The sequence below is a fragment of the Natrix helvetica genome, assembly GCF_964273705.1.
Source record: "Natrix helvetica genome assembly, chromosome: 5".
NCBI classification, from domain to species: domain Eukaryota; kingdom Metazoa; phylum Chordata; class Lepidosauria; order Squamata; family Natricidae; genus Natrix; species Natrix helvetica.
The window spans coordinates 108,287,687-108,314,864 of NC_138551.1; the positions used below are offsets into that span (position 1 = coordinate 108,287,687).

Genomic DNA, 27,178 nt, shown 5'->3' on the forward strand with positions numbered 1-27,178 from the left:
GGTAATGAAATGTTTGCAAGAAAACAATCAAGCGCAGAAAGCACAAAAGCTCTCCTCCTCCTCCTCCTCCTCTTGTTCCTCCCCTTCCTCTCCTTCATTTTCTTCTCCATTCCTCAACCCCTTTCCCTTCTAGCACTGATGGTGTTACCTACTTGTGGCCTGCTGTTCATAAACTCTGTCTGGGAGTTCAAATCTAGCACTGATGATGTTACCTAATTGGGTCATGAAATGTCTGCAAGAAAACAACCAAGCTCAGAGAGCACCACGGAGCCTACAACCTATTAATTCACCTCTTAAAGTTGAAAATGACTCTAAGACTCTCCACTTAGACTTTATAATTATCTCACCATCAAGTCATTATATCTTCCAGTAAGAAAAAATAAAACCCGAAGCATGTTAGGCTGCACTTTATTTATTTATTTTTAAATTTTCAATTCACTTAACTGTATTAACTTATTCTAAGTCTCCTTGATGTGTTTCATCCCTGTTTGCAGAAAATCATGACGTTTCTGGAATCGACAGGAACAGAGTTATTGTTCTTCCTCCGAGTCGACTACAGTAGTGAAAGCATGCTTAAAAAAAGAAAAGAAAAAAGGGGAGAAAGACTGAGGCAATTTTGTAGTATTATTGGAATTTGTAAAGCCCAGCAAAATCACCCTAATTATTTATTTCTCTAATGTCTTTTGATGCCACCACAACAAAAAAGAAAGAAACATTTGTAGCTTGTATTAAAAATGTACAGATTAAAACATCTGCAGGAAAAAATAAAAAATGACCATTAAGAGAATGTAACAGTGAAAAAAATGTACAGCATTAGAAAAATATAAGAGATAATTTGCAGAGAGTAATCATGGCTGCAAGTAGCTTTCTTCATGCTTTGGTTCTTAAACGTTTTAATAAATAGAGATAGTCATTGAAAGCCCATTTAGTGACCATTCAAAGTTACAACAGCACTGACTTATGACTATTTTTCACACTTATGACCATCCCCGCAGCATCTCCATGGTCACATGATCAAAATTCAGGCACTTGGCAACTGACTCATATTTATGACGGTTGCAGCATCTTTGGGGTCACATGATCCCTCTTTTGTGATCTTCTGACAAGCAAAGTCAAAGGGGAAGCCAGACTCATTTAACTGCAGTGATTCCCTTAACAACTGAGGCAAGAAAGATCATAAAATGGGGCAAAAACTCACTGAACAAATGTCTTACTCAACATCATACATTTTTGGCTCAATTGTGGTTGTAAGTTGAGGGCAACCTGTACAATAAAATACAAATTGAAATGATAGATGATAGATGGATGGATGGATAGAGAATGCCGAGGAGCTGGAAGGAAGCTTGGAGGTCTTCTACTGCAATCCCCTGCTCATACAGGAGACCCTGTACCATTTCAGACAATCCCTTCTTAAAAGCCTCCAGGGTTGGAGCACCCACAATTTCTGGTGGCAGACTGTTACACTGGTTAATTGTTATCACTGTCAGGAAATTTCTCCTCAGTTCCAAGTTGCTTCTGTCTTTGATTAGTTTTCACCCATGTCTTCTTGTCGTGCCTTCTGGTGCTTTGGAAAATAGATTGTCCCCTATTATATGTTATATTATAATAGATAGATAATAGACAGATAGATGATACCATAGTAAGCTGGACAGACAGCTAGGGAAGAGAGAGAGAGAGAGGGAGAGAGAAAGAAAGAGAGGAGAGACAGAGGGGGGGAGAGCAGGGAGTGGGTGAAGAGAGAGGGAAGACAGAATGGAGAGGGGGAGGGAGGAGGGGATGAGAGAGGGGGGAGAGAGAGAGGAAGAAAGAAAGGAGAGAGGGGGGAGAAGGGAGAGAGAGGAGAGAAAAAGGAGAGGGGGGGAGAAAGAAGAGAGAGAGAAAGGAGAGAGGAGAGGGGGAACAGAGAGGAGATTGGGGGAGAGATGAAAGGGGGGAGAGGGGAAGAGAGAAAGGAGAGAGGGTGGAGAGAGAGAGGAAGAGAGAGAAATGAGAGGGGAAGAAGGGAGAGAGAGAAAGGAGAGAGGAGAGAGAGGGGAGAAAGGAGAGAGGAGAGGGGGGAGAGAGAAAGGAGGGGGGAGAGAGAAAGGAGAGAGGGGAGAGAGAAAAAGAGAGCAGAGAGAGGAGATTGGGGGAGAGATGAGAGAGTGGGGAGAGGGGGGGAGAAAGGAGAGGGGAGAGAGGGGGAGAGAGAAAGGAGAGAGGAGAGAGGGGGGCAGAGAGAAAGGAGAGAGGAGAGGGGGGGCAGAGAGAAAGGAGAGAGGAGAGAGTGGGGGCAGAGAGAAAGGAGAGAGAAAGGAGAAAGGAGAAAGGGGAGAAAGGAGAGAGGGGAGAGGGGGGAAAGAGAAAGAAGAGAGGAGAGAGGGGAGAGAGGGGAGAGAGAGGAGAGAGAGGAGAGAGAGAAGGGGGAAAGAGAGAAAGGAGAGAGAGGGGGGAGAAGGGAGAGAGAAAAAGGAGAGAGGAGAGAGAGAGGGGAGAAAGGAGAGAAGGGGGAGACAGGGGAGAGAGAGGAGGAGAGGGAGAGAAGAGAGGGGAAAGAGAGAGAAGAGAGGGAGAGGGGGGGAGAGAGGGGAGAGAGACGGGGAAAAAGGGAAAGGAGAGGGGGAAAGGAGGGAGAGAGAGAGAGGAGAGAGAGAAAGGAGAGAGGAGAGCTGGGAGAGAGAGAGAGAGGAGAGGGAGAGTGGGGGAGAGGGGAGAGAGAGAAAAGAGAGGGGATAGAGGGGGGACAGGGATGGATAAATGGACAGAGTTATTTACTTACTTCAGATTGCTCCATTTCATCTATCTCTTCAACCCGACTGAGATGAGGAGCTCCGTATTTGTCACTTAGTTCAGCCAAAGTCTTAGAAACTGCCTCCTTTTCAGCGGCAAGCTTCGCCTGGAACAAACATTCATTCGATAATCTCCAGAGGTGGGGATGGTGGGGAATACAATCCAACTAACATGAACAAAACTCCTCATCTGCAATGGTTTCCATGGGCTTAGATATAAACTTTTTCCATCTTTCTCTTTAAATGGAGAGCGAGAAGGTCATAAAATAGGTGCCTCAGGCTGGAATCTGCATTGCTCTCTGTTCATCCAGGTGTCAGGCCTGCAGTTATATTCTTTTTTAGGAACTTTGGGCTGCCACACTTTCTATTATTTTCCTATGTGTTTCATTAGTGTAGTAGTTGGGAATGGGGAATAGAAAGGAGTAGATTTGTGGAATGTGTTGTTGTCATTCTTTCCAGAAGCCCAAGGTCATCTTTTGTCTCCGCACCTCGATACCTGACTGGACGCAGAGGGGTGGAGATGCCAGCGTGGAAGAAGAAGATTGGACCATGTGATGGATTTATGAGTGTGGGGAAAAGATCATGAACTTTCAACTGGGCGGAATCCCAGGAAGCTCTTCAGAATTGGGATTCCCCAGATGTGCTAAGATGTCTGACTTATTAAATTGGAACTTTAAGGAAAGTTTTGCCTTGGGCTCTGATTTAATTCTGCATGATACTTGGAACGCTGACACCAGGCTGCCTTTGGTGAACTCGCTTGGTTTCTCCCTCCTCCCTGGGACTGTCTTTCTTGGAGGTTGACGTGTGGGTAAGGGGCACTTCTCTTACCTCCATCTCTGCCTGTCGTTTCTGCTCCTGCAGAAGCTCCTCGGCCCTGTCTCGTTCCATCCTTTCCCGTTCTTCCTGTTCTCGCTCCATCTGGGCCTGCAACCATTTCATGCAAGTTAGCAAAGATTTCCTTCCTTGAGGGTCCCGTTCAGATAAAAGAGTCTGCATCAGAGGTGTATGCCTGTTGCACCCCATGGGGAGGGGGGAATGGGTGGAAGGGGGATATAGACATGAAGAGAGAGATGGGAGCTCCGGAATTAAATTCTGAGCGTAACGGAAAAGAGACTTGATATTCATCCTTCTGGTCATGGCATGGAAGAAGCTTTACTAAGGGTTTATGAAGGACACGTCCTCACGATGTTGCTTTCACCTTATTTCTATTCCCATACAGAAGTGGGTTTGGGTGATCTTTAACCGTTCCGATGTTAAAATTGTGCCTTCCTCATTTTTCTTGATAATCACACTGCCATATATCAATGTTCTGTCATGTGTCATGAGGTCCAAAGGCTAAGATCTGCCCAGCTCTCCTTGGCTACACTGGGCTGGTTATAGATATGCTCCTTTTTCTCCAGCTGCTCGGCATTGTCCATCAAGTCTGTTTGAACTTGGTCTTTAGTGAAGACCAGATCTGGTGGTGAGAACCCCTGACTAGATCTTTCTGACCGGAAAAATGGGACCAGCTCTGGTTTGATAAGAGCACTAGTCCTTGGATGTAGGTCTGTGCATATATGGAGGAAAGGAAGGGAAAAAAAGGGTGATCTGAGTGCCTCTCTTGCTTTCATTCCCATCCAGGATGTAAATAGGGAAAGAGATTCCCCCCCCCCAAAAAAAAAACCAAACCCCAAAGCTCTTGACTAGAGAATGAGGGATGAAACTGGTTGAGTTTCTCTGGTCTCTGGTTGAGATCCGTCAATCTGGTCTCAACACAATGAGTTCTCTTATCTATTTGACGTGCATCTTTCACTTCTTCTCTCTGACCCCCGGTCACTTGAATACATGACAGGCAAACAAAATTGAGAAGATATGTTGACGCCAAGTCTGGATTCCCTAAAAGTTTGATACCTAGTTGGGCAATTAAACATGTGCAAGCAAACAACTGTGCTCAGAGAGCTCCAAGGACTTCAGAGTTTGTTTTAAGTCAGAGCTGAGCTTAGAGAAGAACCTTGGGAAGAAGAGACTGCCTTTTTGTGGGGGCTTAGTCCTGTTTCAGAAGGGTGATGATCTCAAAGAACACTCGGTCTAGGTAATGCCAAGACCAACCATCAGCTGAACACACCCGTGCAGAATATTTGTCCAAGTTGAAAGCAAGTTTTTTTTACCAACGGCTAAACCCTTTAGTTTAGTCATCTGTTAAAACTAGCATTCTAATGTCCAGTGCCATGGTAAGGAAAACTTTGGTGGATATTGTTCCAACTCCCTAGTGATGTTGGTTGTGAAAGTAAATAAAGCCAGGATATCCACCAATCGCTTTCCTAAATGTTCCTTAAGGATAGGGTGCTTCACCAAAAAATAAATAAAAATGGAATGTTTTTCTGCCCCCTCAGAAAAATTGAAGGAGGAAAGTATTTTAATTTGCCCAGGAATAATAAACCTGTTTTAAACAGCATCACTAATCTGTAAGAAATAAGTTTTAAAACACAGTGACTGGATGCATTCAGCTCTCTGAGCCAGGATACAAGCTTTGATTTTGGACTTTTACCCCCAAGGTGATTGGTTGGGTTTAGCTTACATAATTAAAAGCAGAAATAATTTAGTGCTGCCTCTTTATTTTTCTGCCTTTCTAATCTCCTAATCTTAGACAGTAGCTTCACATTTAACAAAGTTCACCAAGCCCCAATATATGGGAGTATACAGTGAATGAATGAATAAAATGAATGGTAGATGAACAGTAACTAATAATAGATTAAAATGCTTAGTTCTTTGAAATGTATGTGACTTTAAATCACAAAATGTAGAGTCATATGGGCAGCATAATTTTAGAGTAAAAAGAGGTAGCTGTAATTGCTCTGCTAAATTAATACAGGTATACCTGGACTAAAATATAAATGTTTGATAACAATATTTATATTTTACAACTACAAACCAGCATTAGGAGGCTAATTTGCCATGAGATATGAAATATGGAATTGATTCACTGTAAGAAGATGGTTTGATGAATGTTGCAAAGTCAACATTGCAAAATAACTTATTTTAAATCACACACATTTATCCACAGCCTAAAACATACAATTGGAAGACTTAAACAGCAATTACAACACAAATATGTACTTTTTTTTAAAAAAAGAAAGGTGTCCTACCTGTCTTTCCACTTCCAGCTTTTGCTGAATCAAAAGTTCTTCTTCTTTCATTTTTTCTAGCATTTCCACTTCCTTTTGAGCCTCCTCACGCTCTCGCTCCAGTTCTTCCCTGTCCAATTTCCTCTAAGAGTGCAATAAAACAAACATTTGACAGCTCCCACAACTGCAGTGCCTTTTAGAAAATCAGGTTTTGTGGGTGGAAGTAGAGAGAACTCAAGGCCAGTCCTGCATACCAAGAGAGTGAAGCACAATGGAAGACGAGAAAACAATCCTTCCACTTTAGTTTCTAAGTGCCACCGGTTTTCCAAAAACTGCCACATATATGGCAAAAGGAAGGAGGGACCCCATCAGTCCTTCAAAAGGAGTTTGAAGACAGTCCCCAATCCTCTTGGACTTTTTTCTCTATTTCTGCCACCTTCAAAACACTGAGAATAAGAAGCAAAGAACATTATTTAAATGTTGCCTGTGCCTGGAGCCTGAGTAGCAAAACTCCCTTTTCTTCACTTCATGTGAGACCGAAATAAAATGTGTTATGCCCCCTCATCTCATCTACAATGTATTTAAGGTATGGAAAGGGAGGGAGGAAGTAAACAGGAAGGAAGTAGAAAGAAGAGGGAAGATAAATAAAGGAAGAAGAATGAAGAAAAAGATGAAGGGAGGGAAAAGAAACATGAAAGGAGAAAGGAAAAGATGAATGCAAGGGAAGGGAAGGGAAAGGAGGGAAAGGAAGGGGTGTAGGAAGTTAAAACCCACCCTTCTCCTAGAAAAATGAAATATCCTGGGAAATATCAATAAGACAGAATATTTATTTCCCTGGATAAGAAATGGAGAAACGTATTTTAGGCAGGAAACAGGCTCACTCTTAATAGCCTTTGTTAACCTTTGTCAATGGGCCATTAAAAGGCCTGAGCTAGTCTATTCTACATAACAAAGATGTGCCCCCTTCAGATCCAGGGTGATGGGATTAAGGCATGATAATATTAGCCCTTTACCCATTTTATCACAGAGCACCTGGAAAGAATCAATGCTCAACCAAACTTGTACTCAAAACACAGCCTACAGAGTTGCCCCTGCATGGCCCCATGGGAGTCTGACAACCAATCAGAATACAAGCTCAGGTTCAAAGCCCAGAGAGGGTATAAAACCAGGGACTTTCAGCATCTCTGCCTCTTTTTCTTCTTCACTCAACATCTGGAAACATCTGATCCCTCTTTTCTGTTCAGGAGCTCAAGCCATGTGATCCTGTCCACCATTAAAACCCTCTTTCCAAGCAGCCTCCATGTTTCCAGTGTCTTTTTCCCCACTAGGAACAGAACTCAAAAGGACATTTCTTCCAACAGGGGACAAAGTTCTCTGAGGGACAGCTGAAATGCTATTGTTCGAAGAAATGTCCTTCCAGATTCAGTTCTAAGTGGGGAAAAAAACACTGGAAACATGGAGGCTGCTTTGAAAGATGGTTTTAATGGTGGACAGGACCACATGGTTTGAGGTCCTGGGGAAAAAGGTGATCACATGCTTCAAGATGTTGGGTGAAGAAGAAAAAAGGGCCGAGATGCTGAAAGCCACTGGTTTTATGGCCTCTCTGGCCTTTGATCTTGATCTTGTATTCTGATTGGTTGTCAGATTCCCATGGGTCCATGTAGGGTCAACTCTGTAGGCCAGTGATGGCGAATCTTTTTTGGCTCGCATGCCACAAGTGGGGGGAGCGCAGGGGGGTCGAATGCGGGCGTGCCACACCCATAATGCAACGCGCGACCCCCCCCAGTGCGCATGCACGCACAACCGCGACCCCCCCATTTTTACATGCTTTTTTCACCCTCCCCAGGCTCCAGGGGCTTTATAGGCGCCCGGGGAGGGCGAAAAGAGCCTCCCCCGACCCCCCCGAGGCCCTCCGGAGGCTTCAGGGACCGTCTGGAGGCTTCCCTGAAGCCTTCGGAGTGCTTAAAACCACCCTCCGAGCAAACCGGAAGTGACTTCCGGGTTTCTCGGAGGGTCGTTTTAAGTGCTCCGAAGGCATCAGGGAAGCCTCGGACGGTCCCTGAAGCCTTCGGAGCACTTAAAACCACCCTCCGAGCAAACTGGAAGTGACTTCCGGGTTGCTCGGAGGGTCGTTTTAAGCGCTCCGAAGGCATCAGGGAAGCCTCGGACGGTCCCTGAAGCCTTCGGAACGCTTAAAACCACCCTCCGAGCAACCCGGAAGTCACTTCCGGTTTGCTCGGAGGGTGGTTTTAAGCGTTCCGAAGGCTTCAGGGACAGTCCCTGAAACCTCCAGGGAGGGGCGGGGAGGCTCTTTTCGCCCTCCCCAGGCTCCTATAAAGCCTCTGGAGCCTGGGTTAGGTGAAAAATAGCTTTTAAAAAGGTGAACTCAGCTGACAGGGCAGCGCCTCGCATGCCCTGACAAATGGCTCCGTGTGCCACAGGTTCGCCATCACTGCTGTAGGCTGTGCTTTAGAGTCCAAGTTTGGTTGCCTTGCTGGCTGATGTAATTTTCCCAGGTGCTTTGTGGTGTTTCTGTAGGTTAATCCTACCTTTGTTATGTAGAATATACTGGCACAGGCATTTAATGGCCCATTGACAAAGGTCGGGGCTATTAAGAGTGAGTCAGTTTCCTGCCTAAAAACATGTTTCTCCATTTCTTATCCAGGGAACTATAGTATTCTGCCTTTTCAATATTTCCCAGGATATTTCATTTTTCTAGGAGAAGGGTGGGTTTTAACTTCCTACACTATCACACTACCTTTCCCCTTGAAAGATCTCAAGCCCAGGAGCTTGCAGGTCTGGTGAAGCAGGAGCTCTTGTTAATGAGAAATCTGACTGTCCATGTTAAAGAACAAAAACTATGTTCAGTACCTGAAAGAACAAGAAATACAGAGTCAGCTCTCAAAAACTGCCCACCCTTTGAAATGGCAGAAATCCTGAGGTGCCTTCAAAATTGTGCAGAACCTCAAACAGGAGATTAGAAGATGAATCCCCACCTGCAGTTCTTCAATCATGTTCTTCTTGTATTTGTAAATCCAGTGGGCCAGGTACAAGATAGGATCTGATGGCCGATGTTCCGCAATTTCGGCAAGGCCTTCTGCTAAACAAGTACCCAGACTTTTTCTGAGGTAGGCACTCTCCATTGTTGGTTCCCAAATATCTCTAGATTGCAGAGATCTATTAAAAAAACAAGCTGATTAATAAATTAATGTGTACATGATTTTGTGTTTCCATTACCAATTATTATAAGTTGTTTTGTTGAGCCTCTGATCAAAACACCATAAAGAAGGAGGAGAAAGAGGAAGAGGAAAAGGAGGAGGAGGTAGTAGTAGTAATAGTAGTAGTAGTTATAATGAAAAATATGATTTTGAAATGAAGCCAAGATAGTTTTACCCTTTCAGAAATCAGTATTGGAGAACTGGCCTACAGTTGGTAATCACTAATAGAACCTGGAATCCTGTTCAAATGGAAAACAAGCTAACTGCTACTTGAGCTCTGCTTAAGAGCATAGATAGGGTACACCTCCAAAATCAGATCCACATTAGTTTGAAAAAGGAGCTTAATCAATTTGAAGCAAATCACAGAACATGTTCTTCTTGCTACTCTCTTCCATGTCTTGGGAGAAGCTTTGTGGATATCTAAGGATGAAGGTTTTCTTTTGTATCTTAGCAACTCAGCAATATTGCATCTCCCTAGACTCATTATATCTTATTTTGACCAGATTTTCTACCTTGTGCCGGCAAGGGTATGTGTGTGATATGTGTTTATATTACATTTATGTTATATTAATCTCAAATCAGATCTTTGTATAGATTGAGGGGAAGGCTATGGATGCTCACAGCAGAATTCATTACACTACCGATTATAAATTATTGCCTCTGTAAATTAATACAGTATTGTTTTTAAAGGCTACTTGTGATGAAAAGAAAAATTGCTGTATTCTTTTATGATCATGTTAGCAACATTCTTTGTCTGTGCATGTTTTTACCTACATGATGTGGCAAGAAATTCATCCAAAATAAAGATGTCAACATTCACTCTTAACTATTGTTGTACCCAGAATGGGTCCTAGCCTGGCATCAAAGCCAATAAAGACACAAAGAATGGCATTTTCAACTTCTTTTATTGGAGTACTGCAGCAAAAGGATCTCAGCAGCTAAAGAAGCCAAGACACCGAACAATGCACAAACATGAATTATATACAGCTAGGATTAAGGAAGTTAACACCCTAAGACATTGATTCCTTGACACATTTCCTTTGATTGGATTCTTCTACTTTACCCCCCCCCCTCTTTCATACATCACGTTTATTATTAATAAGCTTTATCAAAAGAAGATGTGTCTTTTAATATTATAATAAACTAGAGGTTACCAAAGTGTATACATGTACGTGCCTTAGCTAGCATCCTTCTATCTAGTGTGTCCTCCTAAATATCTTTTTTTATATCATGCCGACCAAAACTGTATGCAACATTCTAAGGTTTGGTCTTGGAATATGGAATAGGGCACCAGACTTTCCTCTGCTGTTTTGTTATAAGCCCAGGAGGGTTGGACAATGGAAGACCTGCCTTCCATTGTCTATCAGATTATGATGTTGTCTTTCTACACCACTACTCTTTTCCTTGAGATCTCTGAGGGGCATGCCCTAGAGGTGCTTGGTTGGCAGAAGGTAAAAGGTCTGGAAGCCCCAGTGGAACAGCCCAAATAGGCATTTTTTCTGGCATCTGAAGATCTCCCAATTCACCAGGCATTGGGAGGAGTACCTTTCAGAAAGAGAATTCCCTTGAAAAACGGGTGATCTCGCCTCCACATATAGTAGCCTTGTCTGAGTTCCCAGGAAAAAATGGATTTAAAAAAAATGCAACTTATGGTTGCGATGTTCAGAGCAGGAAACAAACATTACATCGCGGAAAACAATGAATTGCATTTAAGCTTCTTGTTTGGAAGCTATTTTTCCCCATTCTTTGCAGCGCTTTTATGCCGGAGTTTTTAAAGCACGATTTCTGTTTTCCTTTGTAAGTTTCGTAAGCAAAACTCTCTCTCTCTCTTTTCCCTCAATGGGACTCAGCAACCAATGAGATTTTCCCTCCACCCCGCATTCACGCAGGAGAAGACTTCGTGACGTCACAGGTCGGATCCCAACAAGGTGTTCGGTTGCCAGGCGACAAAGGAACGCCAAGATCGCGCGCAAGGAGCAAAAAAAAAAACACCCCTCCAGGTGTGAAGATTGCAATACGGTTAAAGGTATAAACGAGGGTTGCAAGGAAGGCAGGTTTCATTCCTAGCTTGATCTTTTTTAGACGTTGCAGAAAGCGAGCAAAGGGTTGAAGTTGAACCGAGAGGTGTACGAGTTTCTTTCTGCCTGGAGGAATGAGAGCGCAAAGGGTGCAATTTTTAAAATCTTAAGTAGCTTCGTTCATTCCGAATGAATTCTGAGTTCTAAAAGGTTCCGAAAATTTGGGTGTTAGATTCCTGTGATCAAAAAGCTGACCTGGTATTTTTCAACATTATATTATATGGGACTCTGAGAAGTTGCTCCTTGGGACATTTTGGGAGGTCTGAAAAGAAATGAAAAGAAATACTATTCTTTGAAAATGGGGTCTAGCATAATGTCTTCTCTGTAAGAACAAGTGAAGACATTTAATTAGGACCTAGATTCATTCTAAGGGCTGCCCTGTTGCAATTTATTTTGCTTGTTTTATTTTGTTTCCTGTAAACAGAGAACTTGGTACAAGTTCACCCAGTCCCTTGGATCAATGCAGAGTGAAAGAAAAATGATGGGAATGGATGCCAAATATTTCAAGGAAAACCTCGGAATGTGTTTGGCTGAAGGACTTGCAGAGGTGGCGGATCGCCGGCCAACAGATCCCATCCGTTTCCTGGCCTCCTGGATTTACAACTACAATGAAAATAGAAAGAAGGAAGAAAAGGTGACACGTTAAAAAAAAAAACCCCAAAGTTGAAGAAAGCTTGTCTCAACAATGATTGAATCAAATTCTCTTTCCTCCCAATTTTCCTATCCCTTTTCCTCTTCTAGAAAAAGTCTGAAAAGGACCACCTAGAACTTCATTATGAAGAACTTCTTGCAGAACTGGAGAGTACAGAAAAGCTGAAGGCAGAAGAACTTCTGATGGCCCAAAAATCTGAAGAGCAGCAGAAGGTCTGGGTCTCTTAATTTTACACTAGAGTACAAGGGCCATAGTTGGCTCATTGGTTGAGAATAGAATAGAATAGAATTCTTTATTGGCCAAGTGTAATTGGACACACAAGGAATTTGTCTTTGGTGCAGATGCTCTCAATGTATATAAAAAGACAAGATAGATTCATCAAGAATCATAAGGTACAGCACTTAATGATAGTCATAGGGTACAAATAAGCAACCAGGAAACAATATCAATATAAATCATAAGGATACAAGCAACAAGGTTACAGTCCTGCAGTAATACGTGGGAGGAGATGGGTGATAGGAATGATGAGAAGACTAATAGTAATAGTAATGCAGCCTTAGTGAATGGTTTGACAATGGTGAGGGAATTATTTGTTTAGCAGAATGATGGCATTCGGGGAAACAACTGTTCTTGTGTCTAGTTGTTCTGCTGTACAGTGTTCTATAGTGTTGTTTTGAGTGTAGGAGTTGAAACAATTTATGTCCAAGATGCAAGGGGTCTGTAAATATTTTCACGTCCCTCTTTTTGACTCTGCAGTTTTTTTCTGCAGTTCTGATTACCTCTGAAGTCTGTGTCTGTCGTCTTCTGTTGCAGAACCAAACCAGACAGTTATTGTCATCTGCACCTCTATAATTCCTCTGTAGAATTCAATCAGCAGCTCCTTGGGCATTCTGAGCTTCCTGAGTTGGCACAGAAATAACATTCTTTATTGTGCTTTTTTGATGATGTTTTAATGAAAAAAATTGTTGGAGCAGTTGAAAAAAAAAAGCATATTAAAAAAAGTGTCTGTTAAAATAGTGATGATGGATGGATGGATGGATGGATGGGTGCTAAGATGGCTAGATGGCTGGTAGCTGAAGTACATTGAATGCAGTTTTATTCTATATAGAATATTTTCCAAGAGCAAACAGAAGATACTCCTGAAAAATTAATGGAAATAGGTGGAACATTACACCAACCTGTGAGAGAAGTGGTGGCTGATGAGAAGGCAGATGAAGTGAGTACCTATTTTAACAAATGCACTTGACATACTATTATTAACAGCAAAACCAGACCTTTGAAATTCACTTTGCATTGAAATGATTTTTACCTACTGGAAGTCACCCAGACCCTTTGTTTTGAGGATCTTCACAAGTTCAGAGAACTGGAAGAGATTAAGGACACCAGATAAGACAACATGGAGCATTTCATTCAGGAGGATCATTGTTGCTTCCTTGCCTTGGATAAATTCATTCAGGTCTAAAAATCTGTACAGAATCTGCAACTTAGTTTTTGTATAAGCTTAGTTCTTGTTCTTATTTTGAAGAATTGAAATCAGTCTTGTTTAAGATTAGGATGATAGAATATCTAGCAGTCTCTGAGAACATAGAGGAGGACCATTACATAAAATATTTATTTTTCAAAGTAGGGAAAAAGCATGAGAAGGAGACTCATAGCAATCATGGCCCAGTAGTGGGTTTCGGCTCCCGTTGCAACCGGTATGTTGCAACGGGAGCCAGGCGTGCACCACGGGCACGCGTGCTATGCACGCTTGCGCACCCATTGCCTGCGATGCTCCAGCTGCTCAGTGAAGCGTCACGCAGGTGCCATATGCTGCGCGTGCGTGCAGATGGCCTGTTTCCTTCAAATACAGGTAAGGAACGAAGGGCGGGCAGGCGCTCCAAAGCACCATCCCGGTACGGTGGCTGCTACTTCTGGCAGGTATCGATACGTTTGTACCTGGGCGTACCGCTTGCAACCCACCACTGTCCTGCCTTGATTACACTGGGTGTAAGTTGAGCTGGACAATTGCTTTGGAGGCTTTCTAGATTGTTGTGAAACCCTTCAAGACTGTCAGACAGGAAACAAAAACCACTTGGATTTCTGGAATGATTTTTTTCCCTAGTAAGGTAATATAAGAGAATCTTGAAAACTTAGTGTCAACCTGCAAAGCATTCCTGATCTGCTCTTGAGTTGCCATAGGTGAGGGTGGAGAACTGAGCCTCGCAGCTGCATAAAGGACTGCACTTCAATCAAAACAAAAGCACATTCCAGCCATCTCTATGTCAAGGCCATTTTCACGGATACCCACAATGGCTGGAGAGAGGGACTGTACAACCCAGGAAATTACTTCGTTGGGGAATGTGACTGATGACACATCTTGTGGGGAGGGGAAACTGGGTCAAAGCCAGCGCATGAATTAAGTGAGGTCAGAGTTGGCTACACTTGGAATGTGCCGACATGAAGCTCCTAATAAATAACTGGATTTCTTTTGAAGCTTGGCTCCAGGTTCATGATTTAATTACAGAATCAACTGGAACACTGACACCTAGATTAAGATTGGGTTTTAAAAAAGGATTTTAACAATGTACTCATGTAGATGAAATTAATTTTCAATCATAGATGGCAACCGAAGAAAAGATTGGACACATGCCCGAAGAATCTGAAATTAAGTCAGTGCAAGAGATGTTAGAAAACAGAATGGATCAAGATGTTGTGATAAATGAACAACCACACCAGGTAAGTCCAACTTTAATGCTCCAGGAAGCCTTGTTGGAAACTGCTGCAGATGAAGACTTAAGTCCCAAAGTCTTGAATGACAAAGGCAAAGACCAGTTGGAACAAAACATAGCAGCTGAAAAGGAGAATGATGTACAAGCTGAAGGTGACACTCAGGCTGAGATAGACAGTTCTACTCAGGATGGGAATTTGGAGTAATTCCACAAATTATGTATACTTGGAAGAAGATCCTGCTGTCTTCAAAAAACTTTGTTTCACAAAGAAGGATGAAAATCTTTTGAGTGTGTGATAGTGACACTTTTTCAGCATAGTTGCACTGGGATGTTTTATGGATAAGACTGATCATCAGATGGTAACAAGCAGTGGTGGGATTCAGCCGGTTCGGGCCAGTTTGGGTGAACCAGTTATTAAATTGCTGGTTGGCCCTGCCCCTTCCATCCCCGCCTATTCCTGGAGCTCCCACGAGCCCCATTTTGGCTCCCAGGTAAGGGTAGGGAGGCCTACTAGGCCCAAAACAGGGGGTGGGGGTGCGGTAGCCCCCCCCCATGGCCTGTTTTTGCTCCCAGGAGGCTGCAGGGAGGCCTACTAGGTCCAAAATGGGGAGGGGGGGCAGTGCGCCCCATGGCCCATTTTTGCTCTCGGGGGTGCAGGAGGCTGAGTTCTACCTGAAACAACCCCCTGGCCATGCCCACTTTGACTAGATCCACCCAGCCGGTCATTAGAGTAGAGAACCAGTTGTTAAATTAATTGAATCCCACCACTGGTAACAAGTCTTGGGAAAGTATGTGTACGATGTGCCTTTTCAAAGTGTTGGAATTAATGGAAATAGGTGGAGCATTACACCAACCTGTGGGAGAAGTGGTGGCTGATGAGAAGTCAGATGAAGTGAGTACCTATTTTAACAAATGCACTTGACATACTATTATTAACAGCAAAACCAGACCTTTGAAATTCACTTTGCATTGAAATGATTTTTACCTACTGGAAGTCACCCAGACCCTTTGTTTTGAGGTTCTTCACAAGTTCAGAGAACTGGAAGAGATTAAGGACACCAGATAAGACAACATGGAGCATTTCATTCAGGAGGATCATTGTTGCTTCCTTGCCTTGGATAAATTCATTCAGGTCTAAAAATCTGTACAGAATCTGCAACTTAGTTTTTGTATAAGCTTAGTTCTTGTTCTTATTTTGAAGAATTGAAATCAGTCTTGTTTAAGATTAGGATGATAGAATATCTAGCAGTCTCTGAGAACATAGAGGAGGACCATTACATAAAATATTTATTTTTCAAAGTAGGAAAAAAGCATGAGAAGGAGACTCATAGCAATCCTGCCCCAGTAGTGGGTTTCGGCTCCCGTTGCAACCGGTATGTTGCAACGGGAGCCAGGCGTGCACCACGGGCACACGTGCTATGCACGCTTGCGCACCCATTGCCTGCGATGCTCTAGCTGCTCGGTGGAGCGTCACGCAGGTGCCATATGCTGCGCCTGCGTGCAGATGGCCCGTTTCCTTCAAATACAGGTAAGGAACGAAGGGGGGTGGGCAGGCACTCCAAAGCACCATTCCGGTACGGTGGCTGCTACTTCTGGCAGGCATCGATACGTGTGTACCTGGGCATACCGCTTGCAACCCACCACTGTCCTGCCTTGATTACACTGGGTGTAAGTTGAGCTGGACAATTGCTTTGGAGGCTTTCTAGATTGTTGTGAAACCCTTCAAGACTGTCAGACAGGAAACAAAAACCACTTGGATTTCTGGAATGATTTTTTCCCCTAGTAAGGTAATATAAGAGAATCTTGAAAACTTAGTGTCAACCTGCAAAGCATTCCTGATCTGCTCTTGAGTTGCCATAGGTGAGGGTGGAGAACTGAGCCTCGCAGCTGCATAAAGGACTGAACTTCAATCAAAACAAAAGCACATTCCAGCCATCTCTATGTCAAGGCCATTTCCACGGATACCCACAATGGCTGGAGGGAGGAACTGTACAACCCGGGAATTTACTTCGTTGGGGAATGTGACTGATGACACATCTTGTGGGGAGGGGGAAACTGGGTCAAAGCCAGCGCATGAATTAAGTGAGGTCAGAGTTGGCTACACTTGGAATGTGCCGACATGAAGCTCCTAATAAATATCTGGATTTCTTTTGAAGCTTGGCTCCAGGTTCATGATTTAATTACAGAATCAATTGGAACACTGACACCTAGATTAAGATTGGGTTTTAAAAAAGGATTTTAACAATGTACTCATGTAGATGAAATTAATTTTCAATCATAGATGACAACCGAAGAAAAGATTGGACACATGCCCGAAGAATCTGAAATTAAGTCAGTGCAAGAGATGTTAGAAAACAGAATGGATCAAGATGTTGTGATAAATGAGTTGGATGAACAACCACACCAGGTAAGTCCAACTTTAATGCTCCAGGAAGCCTTGTTGGAAACTGCTGCAGATGAAGACTTAAGTCCCAAAGTCTTGAATGACAAAGGCAAAGACCAGTTGGAACAAAACATAGCAGCTGAAAAGGAGAATGATGTACAAGCTGAAGGTGACACTCAAGCTGAGATAGACAGTTCTACTCAGGATGGGAATTTGGAGTAATTCCACAATTTATGTATACTTGGAAGAAGATCCTGCTGTCTTCAAAAAACTTTGTTTCACAAAGAAGGATGAAAAATTTTTGAGTGTGTGATAGTGACACTTTTTCAGCATAGTTGCACTGGGATGTTTTATGGATAAGACTGATCATCAGATGGTAACAAGCAGTGGTGGGATTCAGCCGGTTCGGGCCAGTTTGGGCGAACCAGTTATTAAATTGCTGGTTGGCCCTGCCCCTTCCATCCCCGCCTGTTCCTGGAGCTCCCACGAGCCCCATTTTGGCTCCCAGGTAAGGGTAGGGAGGCCTACTAGGCCCAAAACGGGGGGTGGGGGTGCGGTAGCCCCCCCCATGGCCTGTTTTTGCTCCCAGGAGGCTGCAGGGAGGCCTACTAGGTCCAAAATGGGGAGGGGGGGCAGTGCGCCCCATGGCCCATTTTTGCTCTCGGAGGTGCAGGAGGCTGAGTTCTACCTGAAACAACCCCCTGGCCATGCCCACTTTGACTAGATCCACCCAGCCGGTCATTAGAGTAGAGAACCAGTTGTTAAATTATTTGAATCCCACCACTGGTAACAAGTCTTGGGAAAGTATGTGTACGATGTGCCTTTTCAAAGCGGTGGAATTAATGGAAATAGGTGGAACATTACACCAACCTGTGGGAGAAGTGGTGGCTGATGAGAAGTCAGATGAAGTGAGTACCTATTTTAACAAATGCACTTGACATACTATTATTAACAGCAAAACCAGACCTTTGAAATTCACTTTGCATTGAAATGATTTTTACCTACTGGAAGTCACCCAGACGCTTTGTTTTGAGGTTCTTCACAAGTTCAGAGAACTGGAAGAGATTAAGGACACCAGATAAGACAACATGGAGCATTTCATTCAGGAGGATCATTGTTGCTTCCTTGCCTTGGATAAATTCATTCAGGTCTAAAAATCTGTACAGAATCTGCAACTTAGTTTTTGTATAAGCTTAGTTCTTGTTCTTATTTTGAAGAATTGAAATCAGTCTTGTTTAAGATTAGGATGATAGAATATCTAGCAGTCTCTGAGAACATAGAGGAGGACCATTACATAAAATATTTATTTTTCAAAGTAGGAAAAAAGCATGAGAAGGAGACTCATAGCAATCCTGCCCCAGTAGTGGGTTTCGGCTCCCGTTGCAACCGGTATGTTGCAACGGGAGCCAGGCGTGCACCACGGGCACACGTGCTATGCACGCTTGCGCACCCATTGCCTGCGATGCTCTAGCTGCTCGGTGGAGCGTCACGCAGGTGCCATATGCTGCGCCTGCGTGCAGATGGCCCGTTTCCTTCAAATACAGGTAAGGAACGAAGGGGGGTGGGCAGGCACTCCAAAGCACCATTCCGGTACGGTGGCTGCTACTTCTGGCAGGCATCGATACGTGTGTACCTGGGCATACCGCTTGCAACCCACCACTGTCCTGCCTTGATTACACTGGGTGTAAGTTGAGCTGGACAATTGCTTTGGAGGCTTTCTAGATTGTTGTGAAACCCTTCAAGACTGTCAGACAGGAAACAAAAACCACTTGGATTTCTGGAATGATTTTTTCCCCTAGTAAGGTAATATAAGAGAATCTTGAAAACTTAGTGTCAACCTGCAAAGCATTCCTGATCTGCTCTTGAGTTGCCATAGGTGAGGGTGGAGAACTGAGCCTCGCAGCTGCATAAAGGACTGAACTTCAATCAAAACAAAAGCACATTCCAGCCATCTCTATGTCAAGGCCATTTCCACGGATACCCACAATGGCTGGAGGGAGGAACTGTACAACCCGGGAATTTACTTCGTTGGGGAATGTGACTGATGACACATCTTGTGGGGAGGGGGAAACTGGGTCAAAGCCAGCGCATGAATTAAGTGAGGTCAGAGTTGGCTACACTTGGAATGTGCCGACATGAAGCTCCTAATAAATATCTGGATTTCTTTTGAAGCTTGGCTCCAGGTTCATGATTTAATTACAGAATCAATTGGAACACTGACACCTAGATTAAGATTGGGTTTTAAAAAAGGATTTTAACAATGTACTCATGTAGATGAAATTAATTTTCAATCATAGATGACAACCGAAGAAAAGATTGGACACATGCCCGAAGAATCTGAAATTAAGTCAGTGCAAGAGATGTTAGAAAACAGAATGGATCAAGATGTTGTGATAAATGAGTTGGATGAACAACCACACCAGGTAAGTCCAACTTTAATGCTCCAGGAAGCCTTGTTGGAAACTGCTGCAGATGAAGACTTAAGTCCCAAAGTCTTGAATGACAAAGGCAAAGACCAGTTGGAACAAAACATAGCAGCTGAAAAGGAGAATGATGTACAAGCTGAAGGTGACACTCAAGCTGAGATAGACAGTTCTACTCAGGATGGGAATTTGGAGTAATTCCACAATTTATGTATACTTGGAAGAAGATCCTGCTGTCTTCAAAAAACTTTGTTTCACAAAGAAGGATGAAAAATTTTTGAGTGTGTGATAGTGACACTTTTTCAGCATAGTTGCACTGGGATGTTTTATGGATAAGACTGATCATCAGATGGTAACAAGCAGTGGTGGGATTCAGCCGGTTCGGGCCAGTTTGGGCGAACCAGTTATTAAATTGCTGGTTGGCCCTGCCCCTTCCATCCCCGCCTGTTCCTGGAGCTCCCACGAGCCCCATTTTGGCTCCCAGGTAAGGGTAGGGAGGCCTACTAGGCCCAAAACGGGGGGTGGGGGTGCGGTAGCCCCCCCCATGGCCTGTTTTTGCTCCCAGGAGGCTGCAGGGAGGCCTACTAGGTCCAAAATGGGGAGGGGGGGCAGTGCGCCCCATGGCCCATTTTTGCTCTCGGAGGTGCAGGAGGCTGAGTTCTACCTGAAACAACCCCCTGGCCATGCCCACTTTGACTAGATCCACCCAGCCGGTCATTAGAGTAGAGAACCAGTTGTTAAATTATTTGAATCCCACCACTGGTAACAAGTCTTGGGAAAGTATGTGTACGATGTGCCTTTTCAAAGCGGTGGAATTAATGGAAATAGGTGGAACATTACACCAACCTGTGGGAGAAGTGGTGGCTGATGAGAAGTCAGATGAAGTGAGTACCTATTTTAACAAATGCACTTGACATACTATTATTAACAGCAAAACCAGACCTTTGAAATTCACTTTGCATTGAAATGATTTTTACCTACTGGAAGTCACCCAGACGCTTTGTTTTGAGGTTCTTCACAAGTTCAGAGAACTGGAAGAGATTAAGGACACCAGATAAGACAACATGGAGCATTTCATTCAGGAGGATCATTGTTGCTTCCTTGCCTTGGATAAATTCATTCAGGTCTAAAAATCTGTACAGAATCTGCAACTTAGTTTTTGTATAAGCTTAGTTCTTGTTCTTATTTTGAAGAATTGAAATCAGTCTTGTTTAAGATTAGGATGATAGAATATCTAGCAGTCTCTGAGAACATAGAGGAGGACCATTACATAAAATATTTATTTTTCAAAGTAGGAAAAAAGCATGAGAAGGAGACTCATAGCAATCCTGCCCCAGTAGTGGGTTTCGGCTCCCGTTGCAACCGGTATGTTGCAACGGGAGCCAGGCGTGCACCACGGGCACACGTGCTATGCACGCTTGCGCACCCATTGCCTGCGATGCTCTAGCTGCTCGGTGGAGCGTCACGCAGGTGCCATATGCTGCGCCTGCGTGCAGATGGCCCGTTTCCTTCAAATACAGGTAAGGAACGAAGGGGGGTGGGCAGGCACTCCAAAGCACCATTCCGGTACGGTGGCTGCTACTTCTGGCAGGCATCGATACGTGTGTACCTGGGCATACCGCTTGCAACCCACCACTGTCCTGCCTTGATTACACTGGGTGTAAGTTGAGCTGGACAATTGCTTTGGAGGCTTTCTAGATTGTTGTGAAACCCTTCAAGACTGTCAGACAGGAAACAAAAACCACTTGGATTTCTGGAATGATTTTTTCCCCTAGTAAGGTAATATAAGAGAATCTTGAAAACTTAGTGTCAACCTGCAAAGCATTCCTGATCTGCTCTTGAGTTGCCATAGGTGAGGGTGGAGAACTGAGCCTCGCAGCTGCATAAAGGACTGAACTTCAATCAAAACAAAAGCACATTCCAGCCATCTCTATGTCAAGGCCATTTCCACGGATACCCACAATGGCTGGAGGGAGGAACTGTACAACCCGGGAATTTACTTCGTTGGGGAATGTGACTGATGACACATCTTGTGGGGAGGGGGAAACTGGGTCAAAGCCAGCGCATGAATTAAGTGAGGTCAGAGTTGGCTACACTTGGAATGTACCGACATGAAGCTCCTAATAAATATCTGGATTTCTTTTGAAGCTTGGCTCCAGGTTCATGATTTAATTACAGAATCAATTGGAACACTGACACCTAGATTAAGATTGGGTTTTAAAAAAGGATTTTAACAATGTACTCATGTAGATGAAATTAATTTTCAATCATAGATGACAACCGAAGAAAAGATTGGACACATGCCCGAAGAATCTGAAATTAAGTCAGTGCAAGAGATGTTAGAAAACAGAATGGATCAAGATGTTGTGATAAATGAGTTGGATGAACAACCACACCAGGTAAGTCCAACTTTAATGCTCCAGGAAGCCTTGTTGGAAACTGCTGCAGATGAAGACTTAAGTCCCAAAGTCTTGAATGACAAAGGCAAAGACCAGTTGGAACAAAACATAGCAGCTGAAAAGGAGAATGATGTACAAGCTGAAGGTGACACTCAAGCTGAGATCGACAGTTCTACTCAGGATGGGAATTTGGAGTAATTCCACAATTTATGTATACTTGGAAGAAGATCCTGCTGTCTTCAAAAAACTTTGTTTCACAAAGAAGGATGAAAAATTTTTGAGTGTGTGATAGTGACACTTTTTCAGCATAGTTGCACTGGGATGTTTTATGGATAAGACTGATCATCAGATGGTAACAAGCAGTGGTGGGATTCAGCCGGTTCGGGCCAGTTTGGGCGAACCAGTTATTAAATTGCTGGTTGGCCCTGCCCCTTCCATCCCCGCCTGTTCCTGGAGCTCCCACGAGCCCCATTTTGGCTCCCAGGTAAGGGTAGGGAGGCCTACTAGGCCCAAAACGGGGGGTGGGGGTGCGGTAGCCCCCCCCATGGCCTGTTTTTGCTCCCAGGAGGCTGCAGGGAGGCCTACTAGGTCCAAAATGGGGAGGGGGGGCAGTGCGCCCCATGGCCCATTTTTGCTCTCGGAGGTGCAGGAGGCTGAGTTCTACCTGAAACAACCCCCTGGCCATGCCCACTTTGACTAGATCCACCCAGCCGGTCATTAGAGTAGAGAACCAGTTGTTAAATTATTTGAATCCCACCACTGGTAACAAGTCTTGGGAAAGTATGTGTACGATGTGCCTTTTCAAAGCGGTGGAATTAATGGAAATAGGTGGAACATTACACCAACCTGTGGGAGAAGTGGTGGCTGATGAGAAGTCAGATGAAGTGAGTACCTATTTTAACAAATGCACTTGACATACTATTATTAACAGCAAAACCAGACCTTTGAAATTCACTTTGCATTGAAATGATTTTTACCTACTGGAAGTCACCCAGACGCTTTGTTTTGAGGTTCTTCACAAGTTCAGAGAACTGGAAGAGATTAAGGACACCAGATAAGACAACATGGAGCATTTCATTCAGGAGGATCATTGTTGCTTCCTTGCCTTGGATAAATTCATTCAGGTCTAAAAATCTGTACAGAATCTGCAACTTAGTTTTTGTATAAGCTTAGTTCTTGTTCTTATTTTGAAGAATTGAAATCAGTCTTGTTTAAGATTAGGATGATAGAATATCTAGCAGTCTCTGAGAACATAGAGGAGGACCATTACATAAAATATTTATTTTTCAAAGTAGGAAAAAAGCATGAGAAGGAGACTCATAGCAATCCTGCCCCAGTAGTGGGTTTCGGCTCCCGTTGCAACCGGTATGTTGCAACGGGAGCCAGGCGTGCACCACGGGCACGCGTGCTATGCACGCTTGCGCACCCATTGCCTGCGATGCTCTAGCTGCTCGGTGGAGCGTCACGCAGGTGCCATATGCTGCGCGTGCGTGCAGATGGCCCGTTTCCTTCAAATACAGGTAAGGAACGAAGGGGGGTGGGCAGGCGCTCCAAAGCACCATTCCGGTACGGTGGCTGCTACTTCTGGCAGGCATCGATACGTGTGTACCTGGGCGTACCGCTTGCAACCGACCACTGTCCTGCCTTGATTACACTGGGTGTAAGTTGAGCTGGACAATTGCTTTGGAGGCTTTCTAGATTGTTGTGAAACCCTTCAAGACTGTCAGACAGGAAACAAAAACCACTTGGATTTCTGGAATGATTTTTTCCCCTAGTAAGGTAATATAAGAGAATCTTGAAAACTTAGTGTCAACCTGCAAAGCATTCCTGATCTGCTCTTGAGTTGCCATAGGTGAGGGTGGAGAACTGAGCCTCGCAGCTGCATAAAGGACTGAACTTCAATCAAAACAAAAGCACATTCCAGCCATCTCTATGTCAAGGCCATTTCCACGGATACCCACAATGGCTGGAGGGAGGGACTGTACAACCCGGGAATTTACTTCGTTGGGGAATGTGACTGATGACACATCTTGTGGGGAGGGGGAAACTGGGTCAAAGCCAGCGCATGAATTAAGTGAGGTCAGAGTTGGCTACACTTGGAATGTGCCGACATGAAGCTCCTAATAAATATCTGGATTTCTTTTGAAGCTTGGCTCCAGGTTCATGATTTAATTACAGAATCAACTGGAACACTGACACCTAGATTAAGATTGGGTTTTAAAAAAGGATTTTAACAATGTACTCATGTAGATGAAATTAATTTTCAATCATCGATGACAACCGAAGAAAAGATTGGACACATGCCCGAAGAATCTGAAATTAAGTTAATGCAAGAGATGTTAGAAAACAGAATGGATCAAGATGTTGTGATAAATGAGTTGGATGAACAACCACACCAGGTAAGTCCAACTTTAATGCTCCAGGAAGCCTTGTTGGAAACTGCTGCAGATGAAGACTTAAGTCCCAAAGTCTTGAATGACAAAGGCAAAGACCAGTTGGAACAAAACATAGCAGCTGAAAAGGAGAATGATGTACAAGCTGAAAGTGACACTCAAGCTGAGATAGACAGTTCTACTCAGGATGGGAATTTGGAGTAATTCCACAATTTATGTATACTTGGAAGAAGATCCTGGTGTCTTCAAAAAACTTTGTTTCACAAAGAAGGATGAAAATCTTTTGAGTGTGTGATAGTGACACTTTTTCAGCATAGTTGCACTGGGATGTTTTATGGATAAGACTGATCATCAGATGGTAACAAGCAGTGGTGGGATTCAGCCGGTTCGGGCCAGTTTGGGCGAACCAGTTGTTAAATTGCTGGTTGGCCCTGCCCCTTCCATCCCCGCCTATTCCTGGAGCTCCCACGAGCCCCATTTTGGCTCCCAGGTAAGGGTAGGGAGGCCTACTAGGCCCAAAACGGGGGGTGGGGGTGCGGTAGCCCCCCCCATGGCCTGTTTTTGCTCCCAGGAGGCTGCAGGGAGGCCGACTAGGTCCAAAACGGGGAGGGGGGGCAGTGCGCCCCATGGCCCATTTTTGCTCTCGGGGGTGCAGGAGGCTGAGTTCTACCTGAAACAATCCCCTGGCCATGCCCACTTTGGCTAGATCCACCCAGCCGGTCATTACAGTAGAGAACCAGCTGTTAAATTATTTGAATCCCACCACTGGTAACAAGACTTGGGAAAGTATGTGAACGATGTGCCTTTTCAAAGCCTGCTATGTTCTTGTAGTTTTTGTTCTTATGGTTTTATCTGTTGGAAGGAATGGTGTCGATCTACAACTGGAAATCTGTTATACATTTGATTGCAAACAAAGCTCAATAAACAGTAAGATTCTTGCAAAATCACACTTATGGGTGATTTGGGAAAGAAGACGTAGTTCACACAAGACATTTTGAAAGCATGTAGAACCATCCACAATGTTATAGATCTGTGACACTGATTTGGGGACACATTATATCAACTTGTGGCTCTGTATATGAGACATGTATATTTTACACACAGGCAACATTCAGAGGTATATAAATTGTCTCCAAACGCTATCAACATCTATCTATATATGTATGTGTGTGTAAAATTGGACAGGATACAAATCTAAGACCTACATTCACACAAAATGCTGAGTTTTTTCTGTGATTAGTTGGCTATGTTTGAACATAGTTCATTATGGTTCAGTGCAAACCCAGAAAGTGAATTAATTCCTAAACCAGGATAAGGGTGTTATATGAATGTAGTGACACACTTTCCAAAAATAAGTTGCCAAGTAAAGTATTCAGTAGAAGACTTATTCAATCTTCCAAGCCAATTGTCATTAAAAGTAGTAGCCCTTTGCTGTCATTCTTCAAAGAATATACTTTGAAAGATTACTTCTTTTGAATGGTAAATTTTGGGAGGTAATTTTTTTTCTTAAATATATAGAAATTCCTTTAAAAAAAATTCTAATGCTGTTTTATTTAGAAATAAGTCATTTTAACGAACTTTTGATTATTCTTATGGATCAGCAGTGTTTGAAAAGTAGCTCAGTTTCCTCTTCTGTTATAAAACTTTGATTATGATTGGGTATATAAAGGTAGTCCTTGACCTACAATCATTTGTTTAGTGACCATTCAAGGTGACAACAGCATTGAAAAAGTGACTTATGACAGGTCTTGCACTAACAATTGTTGCAGCATCCCCACGGTTTCATGATCAAAATTTGGGCACTTGGCAAGTGGTTCCGATTGTGTTCATAAATTGAAGCATTTTTGTTTAGCTTTTTTGTTTAGCCTTTTAATGTTCACCAACATTTAGTATAGCAATAGGAAGGGTACGGATAATCCATTTCCATTGTCCATTGCCAATTTTCATATGGTACGTATATAAATCAAAAGATAAAGACATCTCAAAATATTCAAACTCAAATTAATATATGAAATGCCTTCTTCCAATAATACGTTTTAGCATATTCCAAAAACATATAGTACTTGACTGAAGTTATACTGTATTCTCATTGGAAATAATATCAACAGTAACTTTGTCTATTTTCTGTACAAATGCAGTTGAGTCCAGTAAGTTAAATATGGTTTGTGTTGAATAAAATGTAGTCTAAGATTTATCAAATGTTTCCAGAATTTCCCATTGCTTGGATAAAGTGGAAATTTTCAATTGCTTTTTCTATTCAGTCTTTAAAATACATGTATCAAATTAATGTATTAGCAGATATTTGTAAACACTCTTTGTGGGATTTTTAGTTTCATTAAAACTTGATAATCATTTCTAATTATTTAGATGCTGGCTCATATTTAGCTGGTTGTCCACTAAGACTCCAAGATCCCTCTCACAGTCACTGCTATTAAGCCTGGTTTCACCCAGTTTATATGTGAACTTTTGGGTTTTTGGGTTTTAAGTGTAGTACTTTACTTTTCAAGAGTTGTGACTTGTTCCTTACAGATATAGACTACATATGGACAATTAGAAGGAAATATGCTAATCCTTTAGTGATTTTTTGTATAAATGCTGTAAGAGCTATCATGCATGCATGAGATAGCTTTCTGTGTATACACTATTATTTAAACAATTATGTCCAGAATAAAAATACATTTTGAATAGTAAAAACATGTGATTTTTTTTCTTCCGTTAAATCTTTTAAAATATGACTATTGAGGGCATCATTAAGAAATATATTAGTAGTTATGCTCTTTGAAGAGTCATTATAATGCAGGCCGCTCTATTAACATGGATGAAATAATGGATTGTACTGAGGCATACTTGACTTTAGAAGGACATGACTTGCAACTGGGTTGGCATGCCTTCTTGTGGTATGGGAAAAATAAGATACATGTTTACTTTCAAAAACATTACATAAGTAAAGCATTAATGTCAATATTGGAGAAAATTAAAGAGCAACATTATTTGAGGATACTAATTTAGCTTTCAACAATGGAAGCAGTGATTCACCCAAATGTTTCCC

The 27,178-nt window shown here is 43.0% G+C and overlaps 2 protein-coding genes across 4 annotated transcripts; one reads left to right on the top strand and one right to left on the bottom strand.

The window, feature by feature from the left end:
- Nucleotides 1–401: 401 nt before the first annotated feature.
- Nucleotides 402–9,015, bottom strand: LOC309392878 (DPY30 domain-containing protein 1-like; the record flags this gene model as incomplete). 2 transcript variants are annotated; one of them, XM_081954419.1, is made up of 5 exons in its annotated part: nucleotides 402–572; nucleotides 2,759–2,875; nucleotides 3,597–3,692; nucleotides 5,894–6,016; nucleotides 8,869–9,015. In XM_081954419.1, the coding sequence occupies 5 exons, from the start codon at nucleotides 9,013–9,015 to the stop codon at nucleotides 531–533; spliced, it is 525 nt and encodes a 174-aa protein (XP_081810545.1). In that variant the 3' UTR covers nucleotides 402–530. The 2 variants fall into 2 exon arrangements, with proteins under 2 accessions (XP_081810545.1, XP_081810546.1); XM_081954420.1 differs by lacking the exon at nucleotides 8,869–9,015 and adding an exon at nucleotides 6,127–6,228.
- A 2,145-nt stretch (nucleotides 9,016–11,160) lies between these two features.
- On the top strand, nucleotides 11,161–26,791 carry LOC309393474 (uncharacterized protein). Of its 2 annotated transcripts, XM_081955747.1 has the most exons (8): nucleotides 11,161–11,257; nucleotides 11,593–11,802; nucleotides 11,910–12,032; nucleotides 14,422–14,538; nucleotides 16,813–16,938; nucleotides 19,212–19,337; nucleotides 21,611–21,735; nucleotides 24,009–26,791. In XM_081955747.1, the coding sequence occupies exons 1-8, from the start codon at nucleotides 11,243–11,245 to the stop codon at nucleotides 24,331–24,333; spliced, it is 1,167 nt and encodes a 388-aa protein (XP_081811873.1). In that variant the 5' UTR covers nucleotides 11,161–11,242; the 3' UTR covers nucleotides 24,334–26,791. The 2 variants fall into 2 exon arrangements, with proteins under 2 accessions (XP_081811873.1, XP_081811874.1); XM_081955748.1 differs by lacking the exon at nucleotides 14,422–14,538.
- The last annotated feature ends 387 nt before the right edge of the window (nucleotides 26,792–27,178 follow it).